Raw genomic sequence first — 18,526 nt, 5'->3', positions numbered from 1 at the left:
TTCATGGGGTCGCAAAGAGTCGGACACGCCTAAGTGACTGAACTGAACTGAAGCTACTTTCAGTTTGGTCACATGAAAAGCTGGATACTGTTATCTGTGCCCATGCTTGCTAGCTACACATTTTAAATGCATTGTGTAAAGTCTTAGCACTGGACCTGGTTCATAACATTCTCAGGTGCTCAGCCATGTCCCTCTCTTTTGTGGCCCTATGTAGCACACCAGGCTCCTCTGTCCATGGGATTTCCCAGGCAAGAATACTGGAATGGGTTGCCATATCCTCCTCCAGGGGATCTTCCCAACCCAGGGATCAAACTTGTCTTTTATGTTTCCTGCATTGGCAGGCGGGTTCTTTACCAGGAGTGCCACCTGGAAAAACCCAATGTGAAATAAAACAGCTATTGTTATGATGGTAAAGAAAGAGATCAAGTATAGAGCATGAAGTTAAAAGGCTACTGAAATAATCTAAGGAGGCATGGGTGAGAGTGGTGATAAGAACGTAAATGAAGCGGGTATCACGGCGGGCTGAGAGGTTGAGGCCCTATTCAGGAAACCAACTAGGGTCTGGTGTCAGGAGATGCAAGAAGATGGTGTATATTTCTCTTAACCATTGAGATTAGAAGAAACTGGAGTCAGAGAGGCTAAGGGAGAACAATTAGAATTTTCAAATCATTATTAAACCATAAATGTGGACTTTAAGGGAGAGGAGACATGTATTTCTGAGAGCTTGCTTCTACATTTTACATTCTTCCCCAAACAGAAATGCAGACAAGAAAAATGAGAGATGGGGAAAACCACAAAGAGAGATAATAAATGTGCATTTAAAAATACAGTGAATTGATGCTTGAAGGATTATGTTGACTGAAAATGATTTATAAAGACATTTGAGATCTTATTTACTTTTAAATACACTATTAATAATGCAATATTTTCCCCATGCTTGATTTCACTGATATTTTTTGACTACTTTAAAATTCCAGGAAACACAAAACACATTTATGGGTAATTACAGTGCTTCAATTTGCTTATCTCTACACAGAAATGACAGTTCTTTCAAGCATCAATAAACAATCTAGTCCAAAGTACAAATGGGTTTAAATGTAATATATTTAATTTGCTAAAATTTTACAACATTCCCCAAGAAAATCACAGTTTTAGCATTTTTACTAGGTGATTTATTTTTTCTTCTACTTCACTTTAGAAGTCAGTCCTATGCAATTTAATCTTTCAAAGAATCCTTCTGCTGATAAACTACAGAGAGTACATGCAGCTGATTTGACCCAAACCTTTCAGTCAATAAGTGAGGGGGAATCTTATGAAAGGAAATGCAATCAGGATTTTCACAGGAGTTTTTTCTTGAAGGGCAAAAATAATAGCGGTGTTTGAGTCATTTTTATACCTGGGAGCAGAAGATGTCCTTGCAAAATATCTTCTTGGCAGAGCTCAAGTAGGACAGACAGTTCCAAAAGATAAGCAAAGCGTGAAAGATAGGAGCAACATCAGAAAAAAAGAAATAAACTAAGAGCATTTCCCAAAGCATTTAAATTGACAGGATAAAAAAATTCATTTACATTTATCGAACATAGGTTTGGTGACTTTCTAAAAATGAAAGATGGACTTCAGCACACTCGTAACCAGGATGGTATGGATGGTTTTTCAAAAATTTTCCTTCTGCCCTTCCTTTCTTCCATTTTTGCTTCTTCCCTTCTTTTCTGGAAAGTCCAGATTTACCTCTTTCATTAGAATGAATCTATAAATAAGATGAATGTTCATGACACATTTAAGCAAATGTGCTCTAATTTACTGTGTGCATTATTTTCCCGTGTTGCCAAGAGTCAAATATTAAGTTGCTTTATGTGAGATATGACTGTCTGTCTTGGTAAGAAGTATCACATGGGATTAACTTTATAACTAATTTTATCAATTGCATGTGTGTGTGCTTAGTCACTCTGTCATGTCCAACTCTTTGCGACCCCATGGACTGTAGCTCACCAGGCTCCTCTGTCCATGGGGATTCTCCAGGCAAGAATACTGAAGTGGGTTGCCATGCCCTCCTCCAGAGGATGTTCCCAACCCAGGGATTGAACCCAGGTCTCCTGCAGTGCAGGCAGATTCTTTACGGATCAATTGCTACTTCTCTGTTCCCCATGTACCTCTGCTACTGAAGGTCCAGGATGTTTAGTGTTAAAGAAAGAAAAAAAAAAAATAGGGGAACAAAGGCTCCCAAACTCTCATGATCTTTGCCCTGGAGATTCAGGTACTGAAATAAAATAGAAAGTATGTTTAAATGACATCCTGTCTGCTTTTTATTATATTCAGTTTGAGAGGGAATTTTTGTTATGGACAAAACAAACCAAGTTTGAGCCTGCAATGAAAGCCATTTTCTGGATAACTGAAGCTAAAGATATTTTTGATCTTCAAATGTCTAGATACACTTCAGAGAAAAGTATTTTGGAGAGTTTTGCACGATTATCTCTGTTCTCGCTGTCCTGAGCTGTATGTTAAGAGAAACTTGTTTGAGAGTTCATGCATAGGGACTTCGCATTTTTTAATTTTTTGAAATTTATTTTTCTGTATTTGGCTACACCAGATCTTAGTTGTGGCATGTGGGATCTAGTTCCCTGACCAGGATTTGAACCTGGGTCCCCTGAATTGGGAGTATGGAGTCTTAGCCACTGGACCACCTGGGAAGTCCCAGAGGGACTTTACTTTTAACTTTTGCAAGTCTGAAGAAACAGATGGACAAAGGGGAATGTTTAGTAAACTGCAACTTTCAAGAAGCCACAGTACAGGACATGGAAAAATGGACTGGTTCAAAATTGGGAAAGGAGTATGACAAGGTTGTATATGGTCACCCTGTTTAACTTCTGTGCAAAGCACATCATGCAAACTGGATGAATCACAAGCTAGAATCAGGATTGCCAGGAGAAATATCAACAACCTCAATATGCAGATGATAACTATTCTAATGGCAGAAAGCAAAGAGGAACTAAAGAGCCTCTTAATGAGACGGAAAGAGGATAGTGAAAACTGGCTTAAAAATCAACACTTAAAAAAGCTAATATCATGGCCTCTGGCCCCATCACTTCATGGCAAATAGGAGGAGGAAAAGTGGAAGCAGTGACAGATTTTATTTTCTTGGGCTCCAAATCACTGCAGATGGTGACTGCAGCCACAAAATTAAAAGACTCTTGCTCCTTGGAAGGAAACCTTTGCCAACAAAGGTCTGTGTAGTTGAAGCTATGGTTTTTCTAGTAGTCATGTACAGATGTGAGAGTTGGACCATTAAGAAGGCTCAGCATCAAAGAAATGATGCTTTCAAATTGTGGTGCTGGAGAAGATTCTTTAGAGTCCCTCAGACCACAAGGATATAAAATCAGTCAATTGTAAAGGAGATCAACCCTGAATATTCATTGGAAGGACTGATGCTGAAGCTCCAAGATTTGGCCACCTGATGGGTAGAGTTGACTGACTGGAAAAGACCCTGATGCTGGGAAAGATTGAGGGCAGGAGGAGAAGGGTGTGAAAGAGGATGAGATGGTTGGATGGCATCTCCAACTCAATAGACATATGTTTAAGCAAACTCTGGGAGATAGTGAAGGACAAGGAATCCTGGTGTGCTGTGGTTCATGAGGTTGCAAAGAGTCAGACATGACTTAGTAATTGAACAACAAGAACAAACTTTTAATTCAGAATCTGTGTGTTTCTCACTGACAATCTTTCTCATTACCAATTGCCAACTTTGTGTGTTTTCAAGGCTTCCATATTAGATGTAGAAGTTTCTTCATAGAAGCTGATCAATGAAAATATTTGATATACAGAGGACATAAAAATGGCAATCTTCTTATAACTGCAAGCACTCATTATGACAGATGACAGATAATGCATGCATATGCTAGTGAACTAGAAAAAATGATAGGAATCAATAAACATTAGAAAAAAATTAATTAGAATCAGTAGCTTGGTATTTTTAAGTATATTTTCATATGAGTATATAAAGGTACATCTTCTGGATGTGAAAGTTTGCCATCTCTAGTGTATATAATTAAGACTGTTGACTATTCGTTACCCTGGAATTAGATCTACCTGACTGAAAAGCAAAAAAGTCAATATCGGTAGAAATCTAACCTGTTGGAGACAGAAGAGAAAATGGAATGAAACATTAACCACTACTCCTTGGATGTGGAATGAAGGATACATATTAAAGCAATCCAGGGTCTTTAGCCTGGTGACTTTGGATCAGCTCAGGATACTTAAATTTGTGGAGGCTGGGTTAGTAGAGTTTTCTAGACAAAAATCCTCTGCTGCTGCTGCTGCTGCTGCTAAGTCGCTTCAGTCGTGTCCGACTCTGTGCGACCCCATAGACGGCAGCCCACCAGGCTCCCCCATCCTTGGGATTCTCCAGGCAAGAACACTGGAGTGGGTTGCCATTTCCTTCTCCAATGCATGAAAGTGAAAGTGAAAGGGAAGTCGCTCAGTTATGTCCGACTCTTAGCGACCCCATGGACTGCAGCCCACCAGGCTCCTCCGTCCATGGGATTTTCCAGGCAAGAGTATTGGAGTGGGGTGCCATTGCCTTCTCCGAAAAATCCTCTAACCCCCGTCTTATCAGCTCTATTATTATGTGCTGTGGAAGAAAAACAGATCATAAGAGTGTGATCTAAAATAGACTCTGTCCCTGGTGTTAAGGCACCACCCCATCAAGGTTTCAACTATCAGTGGTATCCCAGTAGCAGTGGCCAAGTGTGATGTTTTCCATGACCAGCCTCTGACAGTAACATTGTGTGACTTTTAGAAGAACGTCACTGGTGCACTGTTCAGATTCAAGGTTTCTCTGCTTTGGGCGGAAAGACAGAGAAGCACTAATACGTGCTTCATTTCAAGGAAGGTAAGGTGTTCTAATGATTAAGAAATGAAAAAAAAAGTGACTATGTATTCTGTCTGCATTAGTGGAACAGATTAAAATGGTTTGGTGTACTTAACTTTCACCAAGATGGAAGCACGCTGGTTATATTGTTTTCTGTATTTTTTTCACTTAATATACCGTATCATCAATATTCCCATGTCTCTCTTTTCACACATATTCATTTTTAATGACAGGTAACTTCTTTTTAGTCTAGACTTCTTTTTTTCTCTAAAACTTTATACTGTGCTGCCATCTATAAAAAAGAATGAAATCTTGCCATTTGCAGCAACATGGATGAATCTAGAGCTTATCATATTACATGAACTAAGTCAGAAAAAACACAAACATAATACAATATCACTAGTATATTGAATCTAAAAAAATGATACACATAAATATATGCATAAGATAGTAACAGAGTCACAAAGAGAATGTATATATGGTTGCTGCTGCTGCTACTGCTACTAAGTTGCTTCAGTCGTGTCCGACTCTGTGCGACCCCAGAGACGGCAGCGCACCAGGCTCCCCCATCCCTGGGATTCTCCAGGCAAGAACACTGGAGTGGGTTGCCATTTCCTTCTCCGATACATGAAAGTGAAAAGTGAAAGTGAAGTTGTGCAGTCGTGTCCGACTCTTCTCGACCCCATGGACTGCAGCCTACCAGGTTCCTCCATCCATGGGATTTTCCAGGCAAGAGTACTGGAGTGGGGTGGGGAAAGAGCAGGGGATAAATTAGGAATATGCAATTAACAGATACAAACTACTATACATAAAAACAATAAGAAAAAGGAAATACTGTATAGCACAGGAAACTATATTCAATATCTTATAATAACCTATAATAGAAAATCATCAAAAAATATGTAACTGATTCATTTTGCTATACACCTGAAATGAACACAAAGTTGTAAATCAACTATGCTTCAATAAAAAATAAGGAAAACAGAGCACATGAAAAATAAATATTACACTGCCATATTCAGGTTTTATGGAAAATAATTTCCGTGAATTTGACAGGCCATTGTCTTGTCAGTTTCAGGTAATTAAGGACTAGCCATTGGTCACGGTACCTACTGTATAATCTCTACTGTCTCATCAGGTTCTTGAATTTTGCAGTGTTCACTAGTCTACAGTTAGCTTAATTAAAATCAGTGGAGTTGAAAGTTTGTACTTTCTCTCTCTCTAAAGGATCCATTTTCCGAAACACCATAAGCAAATAAACTGGCATGTGGATTTTTCTGTGGCTGCATAATAGTCACACACACTTAACTGCACATATTTACTTCTCCAGAAAACTGACTAATTTTATTCTTGTTAACTAGCCAGCAAACTCCAGGTTTTTTCCTCAGAGTGGGGGTGCTCACCCACAGATTTTGCACAAAGTAGTCCAATTACTAGCAACTACCCTCAAGAAGAGGCTCAAAAGATGAATTTGTACCACAGCTATCACATTCCCCAAAAACTGAGTTACACTGTTCAAGTTAGCTGACAAAGATGCCTCTGCTGTTGTTTTCTGGATTTAAATGGGAAAAGTGGTAACTCGAACCAGAGGAGAGACTTTCCAACTAATGAACTGTCAAATTAATATCAGACTTTAAAACGGATCATTTGTGATTTGTACTTTCTGTGATGTGCGCTGGCATCGATGGACATGCCTTCAATTTCTTTCCACAAAGAGGACAAAGACTGAACTGGGAAAATTAGCAGCGTGGATATATCCTGCCCTTCCAGGCTGCAAGTTTTGCCTGATATAATGTCATTACCATTTTTCCATTTCCTACAGACAACAGTATGCTTGCAATGTGCCAAACTATATGCCTATAGTACAGAACCTTTAAAACACTGAAGGTTGACTTTGATTTTGCCACACTGCTAAAAAGGCAACCCTAATTTTCTTGAAGGATATATAACTCACATATATAACACACACACACACACACACACACACATATAGGTCTTCTTGGGTGGGTGAGTGGTAAAGAATCCGCTTGCAATGCAGGAGATGTGGGTTTGATCTCTGGGTTAGGAAGATCCCCTGGAGAAGGAGATGGCAACCCACTCCAATATTCTTATCTGGAGAATTCCATGGACAGAGGAGCCTGGTGTGCTACAGTCCATGCGGTTGCCAAGAGTCAGATATGACTTACTGACTAAACCATATTATTATGTTCAATTGTGTTAAATTATTATTGTGTTCAATAGTGTTGAAACAGTTAACTATGTTCTTTAATATATATATATATATTTAAAAACACATATTTCAATAAAACAAACACATATTAAAATAGAGTATTTCTAGTAAAGGGAAAATCCCAGTATGTAAATGATGTGATGAGATATAAATTTAACCAGTTAGCTTTTATGCATGCTGAACAACACATGTACCTGTTTCTTATCTTCATCCTTCTAGAAATAAAACAATGTATCTATTGCTACATATTACAGGGTATATGGATCAAGTTTACCCAGAGGTGTATCAGACATTCTACCAATACCAACTGATTATTGCTCAGTATAAGATATAACAAGTGGAGTGAAAGCACAAACCAAGCACAACCCATGACACTTCAACTGAGAAGGTCAAGAATGAGTAGAAGTATACACCGTGTACCAAAAGGAAAGATGAGGGGATTGCCCTGATGGTCCAGTGATTAACGTTTCACCTTGAAAGGGAAGGGTTGCAGGTTTGCTAAGATCCTACATGCCACAGAGGAACTAAGCTCATGCACCTCATCTACTGAGCCCTCATGTCACAACTAGAGAGTCTGTGCTACAACTAAGACCCGACACAGTCAAATAAATAAATTAAATACTTTAAAAAAGGAAAGATGGGCATTGAACGTATCTGAGAGAGGACCAGCAAAGGCAAGGAGGTATCTGTAAGCATCATGTACTTGAGGAGCTCCTCATATAAGGATTTGTTTATTACCAATAAGACATTTCAAATGAGTGGTGGAAAGGCTGCATTGTTCAATAAGCCTTCAATAGTGTTGGAACAATTAACTATGCTCTTGAAAATAGAACTCTCCAATTCATACCAATGCTTACACAAAGCAGTTCCAAATATGGAACACAGATGCAAACACATATATATGCCTGTTGTTCAGCCTTGAACAACTCATGTTTGAACTGTGTCGGTCCACTTAATGCAGATTTTATTTTCAGTAAATACCACAGTACGACATGATCTGTGGCTGAAGCTCCAGATGTGAAAGTGCAGATAAGAGGGGCTGACTATGGGCTTTGAGCTAATTTTGGTGTTCAAGGCCAGTCCTGGAACCAGTCCCCCTCAGATATCAAGGAAAAAAGATAAAGGTAATACAAAGATTTTCAGTTGTAGGGGAGGTATTAGCACCTTTAATCCCCACATTTTTAAGGGTCAACTGTATATACAAACTGTATATACAAAGGTGTATGTATATACACCTATGTGTGTATAGGTGCCTATATACTGTTTCAAGCAATTGCAAAATTGGGTGAAGAAGATCTTTTTAATGTTTTAAACATGGAAAAATGTGAGATTTTATGTCATATTTACTACGTACTACTATAAGAAATATTAGGGCTTCCCAGGTGGCACAGTGGCAAAGAATCTGTCTGCCAATGCAGGAGAAACAGGAGACTCTGGTTTGATCTTGGGTTGGGGAAGATCCCCTGGAGGAGGAAATAGCAACCTACCCCAATGTTCTTGCCTGGAAAATCCCATGGACAGAGGAGCCTGGTGGGCTACACTAGTGTTTAAGCCTGAAGGACAGTAGTCTGAAAAAAATATCTGCAGTATATGTAAAAAATATATAAAAAATAGTATCTTGTGTATGAGTTTTTACAAATCAATAATATGATGAAATGTTATAGAAATGTGGGCAATACATATATATATATAAATATACACACACACATATATATGCATTTAATATAAGATACAAAATGACCTATAAACTGAAGGGAATTTTGTTTGATTTTTGTGGTAATAATGTGAATGTTTATTCAAATAATAATTGGAAGGCTCTGTTCTCTGGTCTAAAAAGAACTATTATTTGCTGGCATGCAAGTAGCTTAGAAATTTTCATTCCATTATAAAAACTAGTAAAAAGCTGAACAGAGTGAATGAGCAACGACTCTTCTCAAATCCATGAGACAGGAGGGCACAGGGCAAATGACTGACTCTCAGATTAGAAAGAAACAGGTCAAATGCAGAGAATCACAAAAACCCATAAGCAGAACCCTCCACAGGAACTAGTGCCAGGGTAGGAAAAGCTAAACTATAACTGATAAACTGCAGCAGAGTCTGTGTGGCCACGTCTGAGTCAAAAGCTCCAGGCAGTTTGGTCACTGGGGGCACCTGCAGATTTGTGAGTTTAATCTGTAGAACCTAAACTAGCTTCTCACACTAAATATCAGAGAAAAACCGCTTATGCTTCTGGCAGACAGAGGGGAAAAGGAACAATTTTGAAACACTTCAGAGCTTTCTTTTTTCCTCAAGCTAGTCTGCTCTCAGTTCAGTCCAGTCACTCAGTCATGTCCGACTCTTTGCGACCCCACGAATCGCAGCACGCCAGGCCTCCCTGTCCATCACCAACTCCCTGAGTTCACTCAGACTCACATCCATCGAGTCGGTGATGCCATCCAGCCATCTCATCCTCTGTCGTCCCCTTCTCCTCCTGCCCCCAATCCCTCCCAGCATCAGAGTCTTTTCCAGAGTCAACTCTTCGCATGAGGTGGCCAAAGTACTGGAGTTTCAACTTTAGCATCATTTCTTCCAAAGAAATCCCAGGGCTTATCTCCTTTAGAATGGACTGGTTGGATCTCCTTGCAGTCCAAGGGACTCTCAAGAGTCTTCTCCAACACCATGGTTCAAAAGCATCGATTCTTCGGTGCTCAGCTTTCTTCACAGTCCAACTCTCACATCCATACATGACCACTGGAAAAAACATAGCCTTGACTAGACGGACCTTTGTTGGCAAAGTAATGTCTCTGCTTTTGAATATGCTATCTAGGTTGGTCATAACTTTCCTTCCAGGTGTTGAATGTCAAGGGTCCCATGGACTGTAGCACGCCACGATTCCCTGTCCATCACCAACTCCTGGAGCTTTCTCAAACTCATGTCCATCCAACCATCTCATCCTCTGTCGTCCCCTTCTCCTCCTGACTCCAATCCCTCCCAGCATCAGGGTCTTTTCCAATGAGTCAACTCTTTGCATGAGGTGGCCAAAGTATTGGAGTTTCAGCTTCAGCATCAGTCCTTCCAATGAGCATCCAGCACTGATCTCCTTTAGAATGGACTGGTTGGATCTCAAGAGAACCTATTTTTACCGGAGATTAAAGTCTTGGGGTGTTTTCAAGGTCTAACCAATCTGGGGAAAGGGTAATACTCACCTTTAGCCACAGTCATAGAAATGTAGACCCCTTCCCCTCCTCCTACATGTCCCCACCACATTAGTATTTAAAGCAGTTGCTTTTTCCTGGTACATCAGGGCCAATCATCAAGAAAATGTTACAAGGCATATTAAAAGATAGAAAAGACAATATGAAGAGACAGAGAGAGCAAGCATCAGAACTAGACTCAGATTTGTCAGGGCTGTTTGAATTATCAGACTGTAAATTAAAAAGAAAAATTATGAATATGCTAGGGGGTCTAAGAGATAATGTAGATATTATGCAACAACAGATAGGCAATGGAAACAGATGGAAATCCTAATAAAGAACCAAAAAAGAAATGCTAGATAACAAAAACTATTGTAACAGAAATGAAAATGCCTTCGATGGACACAGCTGAAGAATCTCTGAGTTTAAGTTTAAGGATATAGATGCAATGGCACCCCACTCCAGTACTCTTGCCTGAAAAATACCATGGACGGAGGAGCCTGGTAGGCTGCAGTCCATGGGGTCGTTGGGAGTTGGACACGACTGAGTGACTTCACTTTCAATTTTCACTTTCATGCATTGGAGAAGGAAATGGCAACCCACTCCAGTGTTCTTGCCTGGAGAATCCCAGGGACAGGGGAGCCTGGTGGGCTGCCGTCTCTGGGGTCGCACAGAGTCGGACACGACTGAAGAGACTTAGCAGCAGCAAGAATTTCCCGAAGTCAATGTCAGACAAGCAAGCCACAGATCCAGAAAGCTTGGAGAACACAAAGAAAGGTAAATGCTCAAAAAAATTGTACCTAGGTCTCTTATACTCAAACTGCGGAAAACCAAACTTAAAAAAATCCTGAAAGAAGCCAGAGGGTAGATAGCTTCCCTGGGGGCTCACGTGGGAACAATCTTCCTGCAACGTAGGGGACTTGGGTTTAATCCTTGGGTTAGAAAGATCCCCTGGAGAAGGAAGTGGCTACCCACTCTAGTATTCTTGCCTGGAGAATTCCACAGACAGAGGAGCCTGGTGGGCTACAGTCTATGGGGTCTCAAAGAATTGGACGTGACTGAGCGACTAATACAGCAGCAAAGATAAGAATTACATCCAACTTCTCATAAACTATGCAATCAGTAAGAGTGAAGTGATATATTTAAAGTGGTAAGACAAACAATATCCACCTAGAATTCTTAGCCTTGCAAAATTATCCTTTAAAACTGAAGATCATGAACAGGTAGAGCACAGTGGATTTTTAGGGTGGTGAAAATACTCTACTTCATACTATAATAATGAATACATGTCATTATTTGCTCTTGCTGTTAAGTCATTCAGTCTTGCCTGACTTTTTGTGACTCTATGGATTGCAGCCCCTCAGGCTCCTCTTTAATGCGATATTCCCAAGAACACTGAAGTGGGTTGCCATTTTCTTCTCCAGGGGATCTTCCCCATCCAGGGATTGAATCTGCATCTCCTGCATTGGCAGGCAGATTCTTTACCACTGAGCCACTAGGGAGGTTCACATGTCATTATAGACTTGCCCAAACCCAAAGAAGCTACAACACCTGGAGTGAATCCTCTAGGTAAACTATGGTTCTTAGTGATTATAAGGTGTCAGTGTAGGCTCATTAACTGTAACAAATGCACCACTTTGGTGAAGAAGTTGATAATGGAGACTATGCATGCATGGGGCAGGAGACATGTAAGAACTGCCTATGTTTTCATCTTAATTTTTCTGTGAACCTAATATTGCTCTTAGATAATTGGCTTTCACATACATTGTGCATATTATCAGTCCTTAATAATGAGTAAAACATGGAATTTAAAAGTTAAATTTATCTTTCATAAATTAGAAAAGGATGGTTTTAATTCCCTAGGTTTTTGTGTAATGAAGCAGATTTTACTTTCTAACCATGAGGCATATTAATTATCTGTTCATTTCAACAGGGAACATTTAATAACAAATACAATCCTTGGAGAGTTCATTTCAACCCTTCACTTCTGAAACTAGTTATATGTGTATATTACTGTGAATTTCTTTGAGATTTTACATTATATTTAACACCAGCATCCTTAAGGGATAAAATAACAGGACTGTGACATCTGTATTGTGATGAAAATAAACACATGGGAAATACAGAAGAGAAAAATCAGCAGAATGAAGCTTAATTGTGCCTCCTGGAAAGAAAAGCCCATTTTATAGGATGGTTGGACTAATTTATTTCTTCAGCTTATATATTTAAATTTGTGACAACATGTATCATGTGAGAAAACATGGTATCACTAATGATCATTTGAGCTCTTACTATGAATAGTAAGACTGATATAGCCTCAGTGTCCTATAGGAAAATCTCCACTTAAAATCAAAGACTTATTGTGGTGGATGTCCCTGACACTCAACAATCAGAGAAGAGGCTAAAACATCCTGCTCTAACCATCCCTCTCATTTATTATGATTTGGTATTATGCCCTGAAAAAAGTTTCAATTTCCTCCCAATTCTCCACCAGGTTCTGAAGTTACACTTGCAATTGAGAATATGTACTAAAGTTTTACTGACGTTTACACACAGAATGGACTCAAGATGCCAATATTGGTTGTCACGGTTTGATGAATAGAGGCAAGATGGCTTTTAAACCTTTACAGTCTTTTTCAGGTATTCAGTTGCATAAAGAATACTGATCTTAGTTCAGAATTATTCCCACTTGGCTGCCTTGAACATCACTCCTGATTTTTCTTCTACTTCTTTGGCCCTTTTTCTCTTGAACACCCTTGCTAGCACCAAGTCATCTCTCTGGCTTCTTAAAATTGAAGTGCTCTGAGTTCTTGGTCTTTCTTTTCTCCCTTTACACTTTCACTAATTTTCCTGGCTAAATATTTTCTATATGTTAACATCTCCCATAATTATCTCCTCAGATAGGTTGTCTCCTAGGAACATGAGGATCTTACATGTAGCTAATTCCTTACTTTCTCTACTGTGATGTCAAACTGACATATACATCTTAACAAACCCAAACTTGAGTCCTGAATTTTACCTTCAAACCAGCCCCTCCAGTGCTCTGCCCACAACCAATAAATGAGAGCTAAGAGTCAGCCAGATGCTTAAGAACTTTGTGAACATTTTTATTCAACACTTTGTCTTATACCCTACATCTAATCGCTCAGGTAAAGTTATTGCCTACATCTTCAAAGTACATTTAAATACTCTTTCTCAATACACCCACTGCAACCATTCTGGTCCAAGGCACTAATATTTAAAATTTTTAATTGGAGGATAACTGCTTTACAATGTTGTGCTGTTTTCTGCCATACAACAACGTGAATCATCCATAAATATACATATATCCCCTCCCTGCTAAGCTTCCCCAAGCAACTAATATTTTTGTTTTTACTAGTAAAATAATCTCTTATTCTCTCTTCCCCCACTCCACAAAGCCAGAGAAATCCTGTTAAAACAGAAATAATATCATTCCTTTGTTCAAAATACTCAAAAGGCTACTAATCGCAGTTATCCACTTATGTGTAACAAATAATTCCAAAGCAGAGAGGCTCTAAAAAACTAACAATCATTTACTGTTGCCTCTCAAGAGCTCTGAGACCAGTGGGGCTCAGCTGGGTTATTCTGACTTGGCATTTCTCCTATGACTGCCATCTGATGGGGGCTGGGGCAGACATATCTTGACGTCTTCCTCATTTACAGGTTTGGTGCCTGAACTGGGATGACATAAACATCTGAAGACTCATCAGGCACGTCTCTGTCCCACTTATGAGATCTTTCCACGTGGTCTCTCCAATACAGCAGCCTGAGGGTAGTTAGATTTCCTACAGATTTCCTGCATGGCAGTGGACATTCTCTGGCATGGTGATCCCAAGTGGGAGTTGCATGCCCTTTAAGACCTATGCTCAGACGTCACATAGCATCATTTCCACCACGTCCTACTGGTGAAAAGCACAGCAAAATTAAAGGTGAGAGGTACAGCCACCAGTCACATACTCTGTATACAATTTTTTTTTTTTTTTTTTTTTACCATGTAAAGTTTATTTTATTTTTGGAGAATATTGATCAAAGGGGATTATATCCTATTTAATAAGGAAATTGTATGTGAGTTGCAGTAGAAATATAATATGTTAAGTAGATGAATGAAGAGGTAATGTAGAGACTGTAGAGAAGTTGACAAGATAAGAGGAGGAGGAGACAGAAGAATGTTGGATTTTTGTGATCATAAGGTGAAGTCTCTTGGAAGCTCACTTGGACTGTTAACTGATGCTATTGACATCCCATTCTTCCATCTACTCCTGAGTTCTGTGTCATCACTGACAGCTTCCCCTTTCATGCATCTGTGTGTCTGAATTTTTGCCTCAGACGTTACTTCCATGACATAGACATTTGCTCAAATTACACAAGGCAACTTAAGATGTTTGCTTAACTTATAAGAAATAGCAGGGAGTTCAGGTGAAGGCGAGGGTATGATGATTTGAGAGAATAGCATTGAAAAATGTATATTATCATATGTGAAACAGATCGCCAGTCCAGGTTCAATGCATGAGACAGGGTGCTCAGGGCCGTGCACTGGGATGACCCAGAGGGATGGGCTGGCGAGGGAGTTGGGAGGGGGGTTCAGGATGGGGAACACGTGTACACTCATGGCTGATTCATGTCTATGATAGCTTTTACTCTGCAACTGTGATGGCTTTTCCATCTCCTTTGTATGCCTTTCCTCACTGATATCCTTCTAATTTGCCACCTTGCTGGACCCTCCACCTGGAATGCTCTTCCTTTAGATAGCCATCCAGCTGACTCATTGCTAACCTCTTTCATATACTTGCTTAAATGTCACCTTTCCAGTAACTCCTTATTTGAATAATCAATTTAAAATACACTCTGCTCTCTAAAACTCATCTGCCTTCCCTGAGTTATTTCCCCATAGTCCTTATGGTATTCCTTATGGTATTCTCATGTAACATAAATAATAACATGTTCATTTTATTTATGGTTGTCTCTACCCCATCAAAATCTGAGTTCTATCATGTCATGGATTTTTGTCTTTTTTTCTTTATTAATGTATAGATGAGCCTAAACAGTGCCAGCATATGACAAGTCTTCAGTAAATATTTGTTAAATGAAGAGAGGCAGGAATGCAGTGATGACAGATGGAACAATAAAGAATGAATGTGTAAAATTTATGGGCAATATTATAAAATAAAATATATTACCTCTTTGGGGTTATGTTGCTGCTAAGTCACTTCAGTCATGTCCGACTCTGTGCGACCCCATAGACGGCAGCCCACCAGGCTCCCTTGTCCCTGGGATTCTCCAGGCAAGAACACTGGAGTGGGTTGCCATTTCCTTCTCCAATGCGTGAAAGTGAAGTTGCTCAGTCATGTGCAACTCTTAGTGTCCCCATGGACTGCAGCCTACCAGGCTCCTCCATCCATGGGATTTTCCAGGCAAGAGTACTTACTGGAGTGGGGTGCCGTTGCGTGAATAAAAACATTAAGTAAGAGGGAAGATTCTGATATTAATATTGATTCCCTTTTCCCCCACAATGAATGATGTTTTGAAGATGTTGATGCTAACATTTAACTACAAGGGTAAAGAATCAGCCTGCAGTGCAGGAGACCTGGGTTTGATTCCTGGGTTGGGAAGATTCCCTGGAGAAGGAAATGGCAACCCACTCCAGTATTCATGCCTGGAGAATCCCGTGGACAGAGGAGCCTGGCAGGCTACTGTCCATGGGGTCGCAAGAGTTGGATGTGACTAAACCACCACCATGCTAACATTAGGTTTAAGTTCATTCAATGCCATCATAGGAGGGAGAAAATCACTTGAGACCTCCAAAATTAAGGTTTCAATCCCTCACCTTCTGCCTATTTGAACTCATCCTTCAGTTTGGGAATAACCTGGGATAGTGCAAAAATTCATGATGAGGTGAGGAAAATGCAAGGCATTTTCTTCTTTCCATTGATGTCTCAGAGGAGTGAACTTCCAGTGAAGCCACAAGGGGAGAGGAACTTAATTTTTGTATTTTAAAGTTCTGTTATTGACTATTTAAAAGTATGCGATTCTGAATCAGATAAAACAACCTATACTTCAACTCTGTAATTTTCTAGCCATATATTTGAAAAAAGTCCTTAAAGTTTCTTTTCCTCAAAATTTCTTACTCATCCAGAAAACAGACAGTAATACTTAAATCAGGCAATATTGGGAGAATTAAATAAAATTGGATTTTATGATAAATGTATTATATTTAGAATAGCATCCAATACATAAGCATTTAATAATTATAAGAATCTTTTTTTATATTTATTTTCAATTGCAATGCACATACAGAAAGAAATTTGTAACTTACTTCAAATAAGCGTAAAAACTAAATTTAACAGAATAACCCTACAAGAATGAAGTTCATTATATTGGGCAAGAGTACATTAAGTATAAATCACATGGAAAGCAATAATAATAAAACAGATGCAGTAAAAACACTGACACAGATAAATGTGTTTGTCTTCCTGTATTGGATACAACATTCCAATCTGAGCATACAACTCCTCTCTAGATTTCAGAATATTAAGAAATCTAGATGGAGCTTTTTAGCAGTTCAATGGGTACAGTTTCCTAGCTTTAGTTTGTTTTTGTGCTTTTTTCTATGGGTTTTAAACTCTCTAATACAATAGAAGTAGTGCCAGAGAGAAAAGATTATGTATTTCCAGTAAAAAAGCTACTTCATAGTGACCTGGGAACTAAAGCTCAGAGATAATTTCAATTCAATCAACTGTTACGGACTGTGTGTCAAGTATGTGTCAGATATCGTAACAGGCACTGGGGATAAAATGATGAAGAAAACACATTTCTGTCTTTCCTAAATTTCAGTGGTTTGTTGCCTAACTTTGAAGAATACCATTTCCTGGAGAATTCACAATGCACATCAGCAACTGTGACTTCTGAGAAACCTACAATAAACCAATCTATCTGCTACCTATCACTGTCTTTCAAACTTACTTGACCATGAGACTCTTTTTCTGTGTAACATCTACAACAAATTTGCTACCTAACACATTTCTATCTAGTCATTTTATCTGACCCTGCTTATTTCTTCTCCCCATGGGATGATTTTTAACTTTAAAAATTTTAATTAGACATCTAACAGAATTTTGAAACCCCTGCCATCTGTAGGAACTGATGTTAGCCAGTAACGTGGGAAGAAAAGATGAAAAAGGAATATAACCAAAGTTTCTTTATTTTCACAAAGAAAATAATGAGTATGATGATTTTATGTTGCTTCAAATCTCTTTATTACACATTAAAACTGTAAAACTGGACTGACTGGAGTTCCTTCAAGTAACCCTATTATATGCTTTTCATATTTGACTTCTGAGTAGGCACTGAGATAAAGAGTGGGTGTCTCTGTCAAAGGCACTTTGAAGACCACAAGCATGTGCTCTACCCATCCACCCTCACAAGGTGATGTGAGGTAGATGAATGACTGGCACGAGACCACGCAGCTAGAAAGTGGTGGATCTGGAACTCAACTCTACTAATGAAGCAATCTAAGTAAGATAGATACACTGAATTCTGACTATTAATTTCACTTTTGAAATAATCTCCCAAAGTGCTAGGCTAAAGATTTATATTTGTATTATCTCTGAGAAAACAACGCAAATTTGAAGTGAAATTTCAAAAACTAAAGGATTCAAATTATTTTCAAGTGTTTTAAGAGTCCCATTTCTAGTACTGTCGTCTTCATGCAAACAATTGAGATTATAAATTATTCCCTTCAGTAAGGTTGATCTGAAGAGAGATCCTACTCAGAGACATTTATCAGCAGTTGTTATACATTATTATAAGAAGTGCCTTAATGAAACAAGCTCTTTCCATATGCATTTCTATCAGTTACATGAATACAATAAATTTTTGTTGGAATGCAATGTTGTCCTTTCTGACATCGGCATCAAGAGGTCAAGGGTGAATCTTAAATATTTTTATCTTCATATATAACACGTCAGGGAAGTAACACTGATGGGTCTGCATGTTGAAAAGGTATCCCATTTATGGGGGCTTCCCTGATGGCTCAGTGGGTACATAATCTGCCTGAAATGCAGGAGACACAGGAGGTACAGGTTCAACTTGTGGGTCAGGAAGATCCCCTAGAGGAGGGCATGGCAATGCACTCCAGTATTCTTGACTGGGAATTTCCATGGAGAGAGGAGCCTGGTGGGCTACAGTCCATGGGGTCACAAGGAGTCAGACATGACTTAGCTGCTAAACAACAACAAATCC

The 18,526-nt window shown here is 39.1% G+C and overlaps 1 protein-coding gene across 9 annotated transcripts in view; it reads right to left on the bottom strand.

The window, feature by feature from the left end:
- LOC147348225 (uncharacterized) overlaps positions 1-18,526 on the bottom strand; it is a 247,260-nt gene that overhangs the window by 92,647 nt on the left and 136,087 nt on the right. The window contains exon 3 of one of the 9 annotated variants that reach the window (XR_015151950.1): positions 3,663-5,602. The exons of 7 other annotated variants lie outside the window; for them this stretch is intronic. Coding sequence is in view for 1 of the 2 variants with exons in the window: in XM_086368906.1 (XP_086225032.1) it covers positions 18,491-18,508 (18 nt within the window). In the remaining variant the exon portion in view is untranslated. Of the gene's footprint in view, positions 1-3,662; positions 5,603-18,309; positions 18,509-18,526 lie in introns of those variants that run through there. One more of the 9 variants, XM_086368906.1, reaches the window with a different exon arrangement.

The sequence above is a fragment of the Bos grunniens genome, chromosome 22, assembly GCF_055505025.1.
Source record: "Bos grunniens cultivar Pamir isolate PY7600 chromosome 22, Bosgru_T2T1.0, whole genome shotgun sequence".
In the NCBI taxonomy this organism is placed as follows: domain Eukaryota; kingdom Metazoa; phylum Chordata; class Mammalia; order Artiodactyla; family Bovidae; genus Bos; species Bos grunniens.
This window is presented reverse-complemented; position numbering and strand designations above follow the sequence as displayed.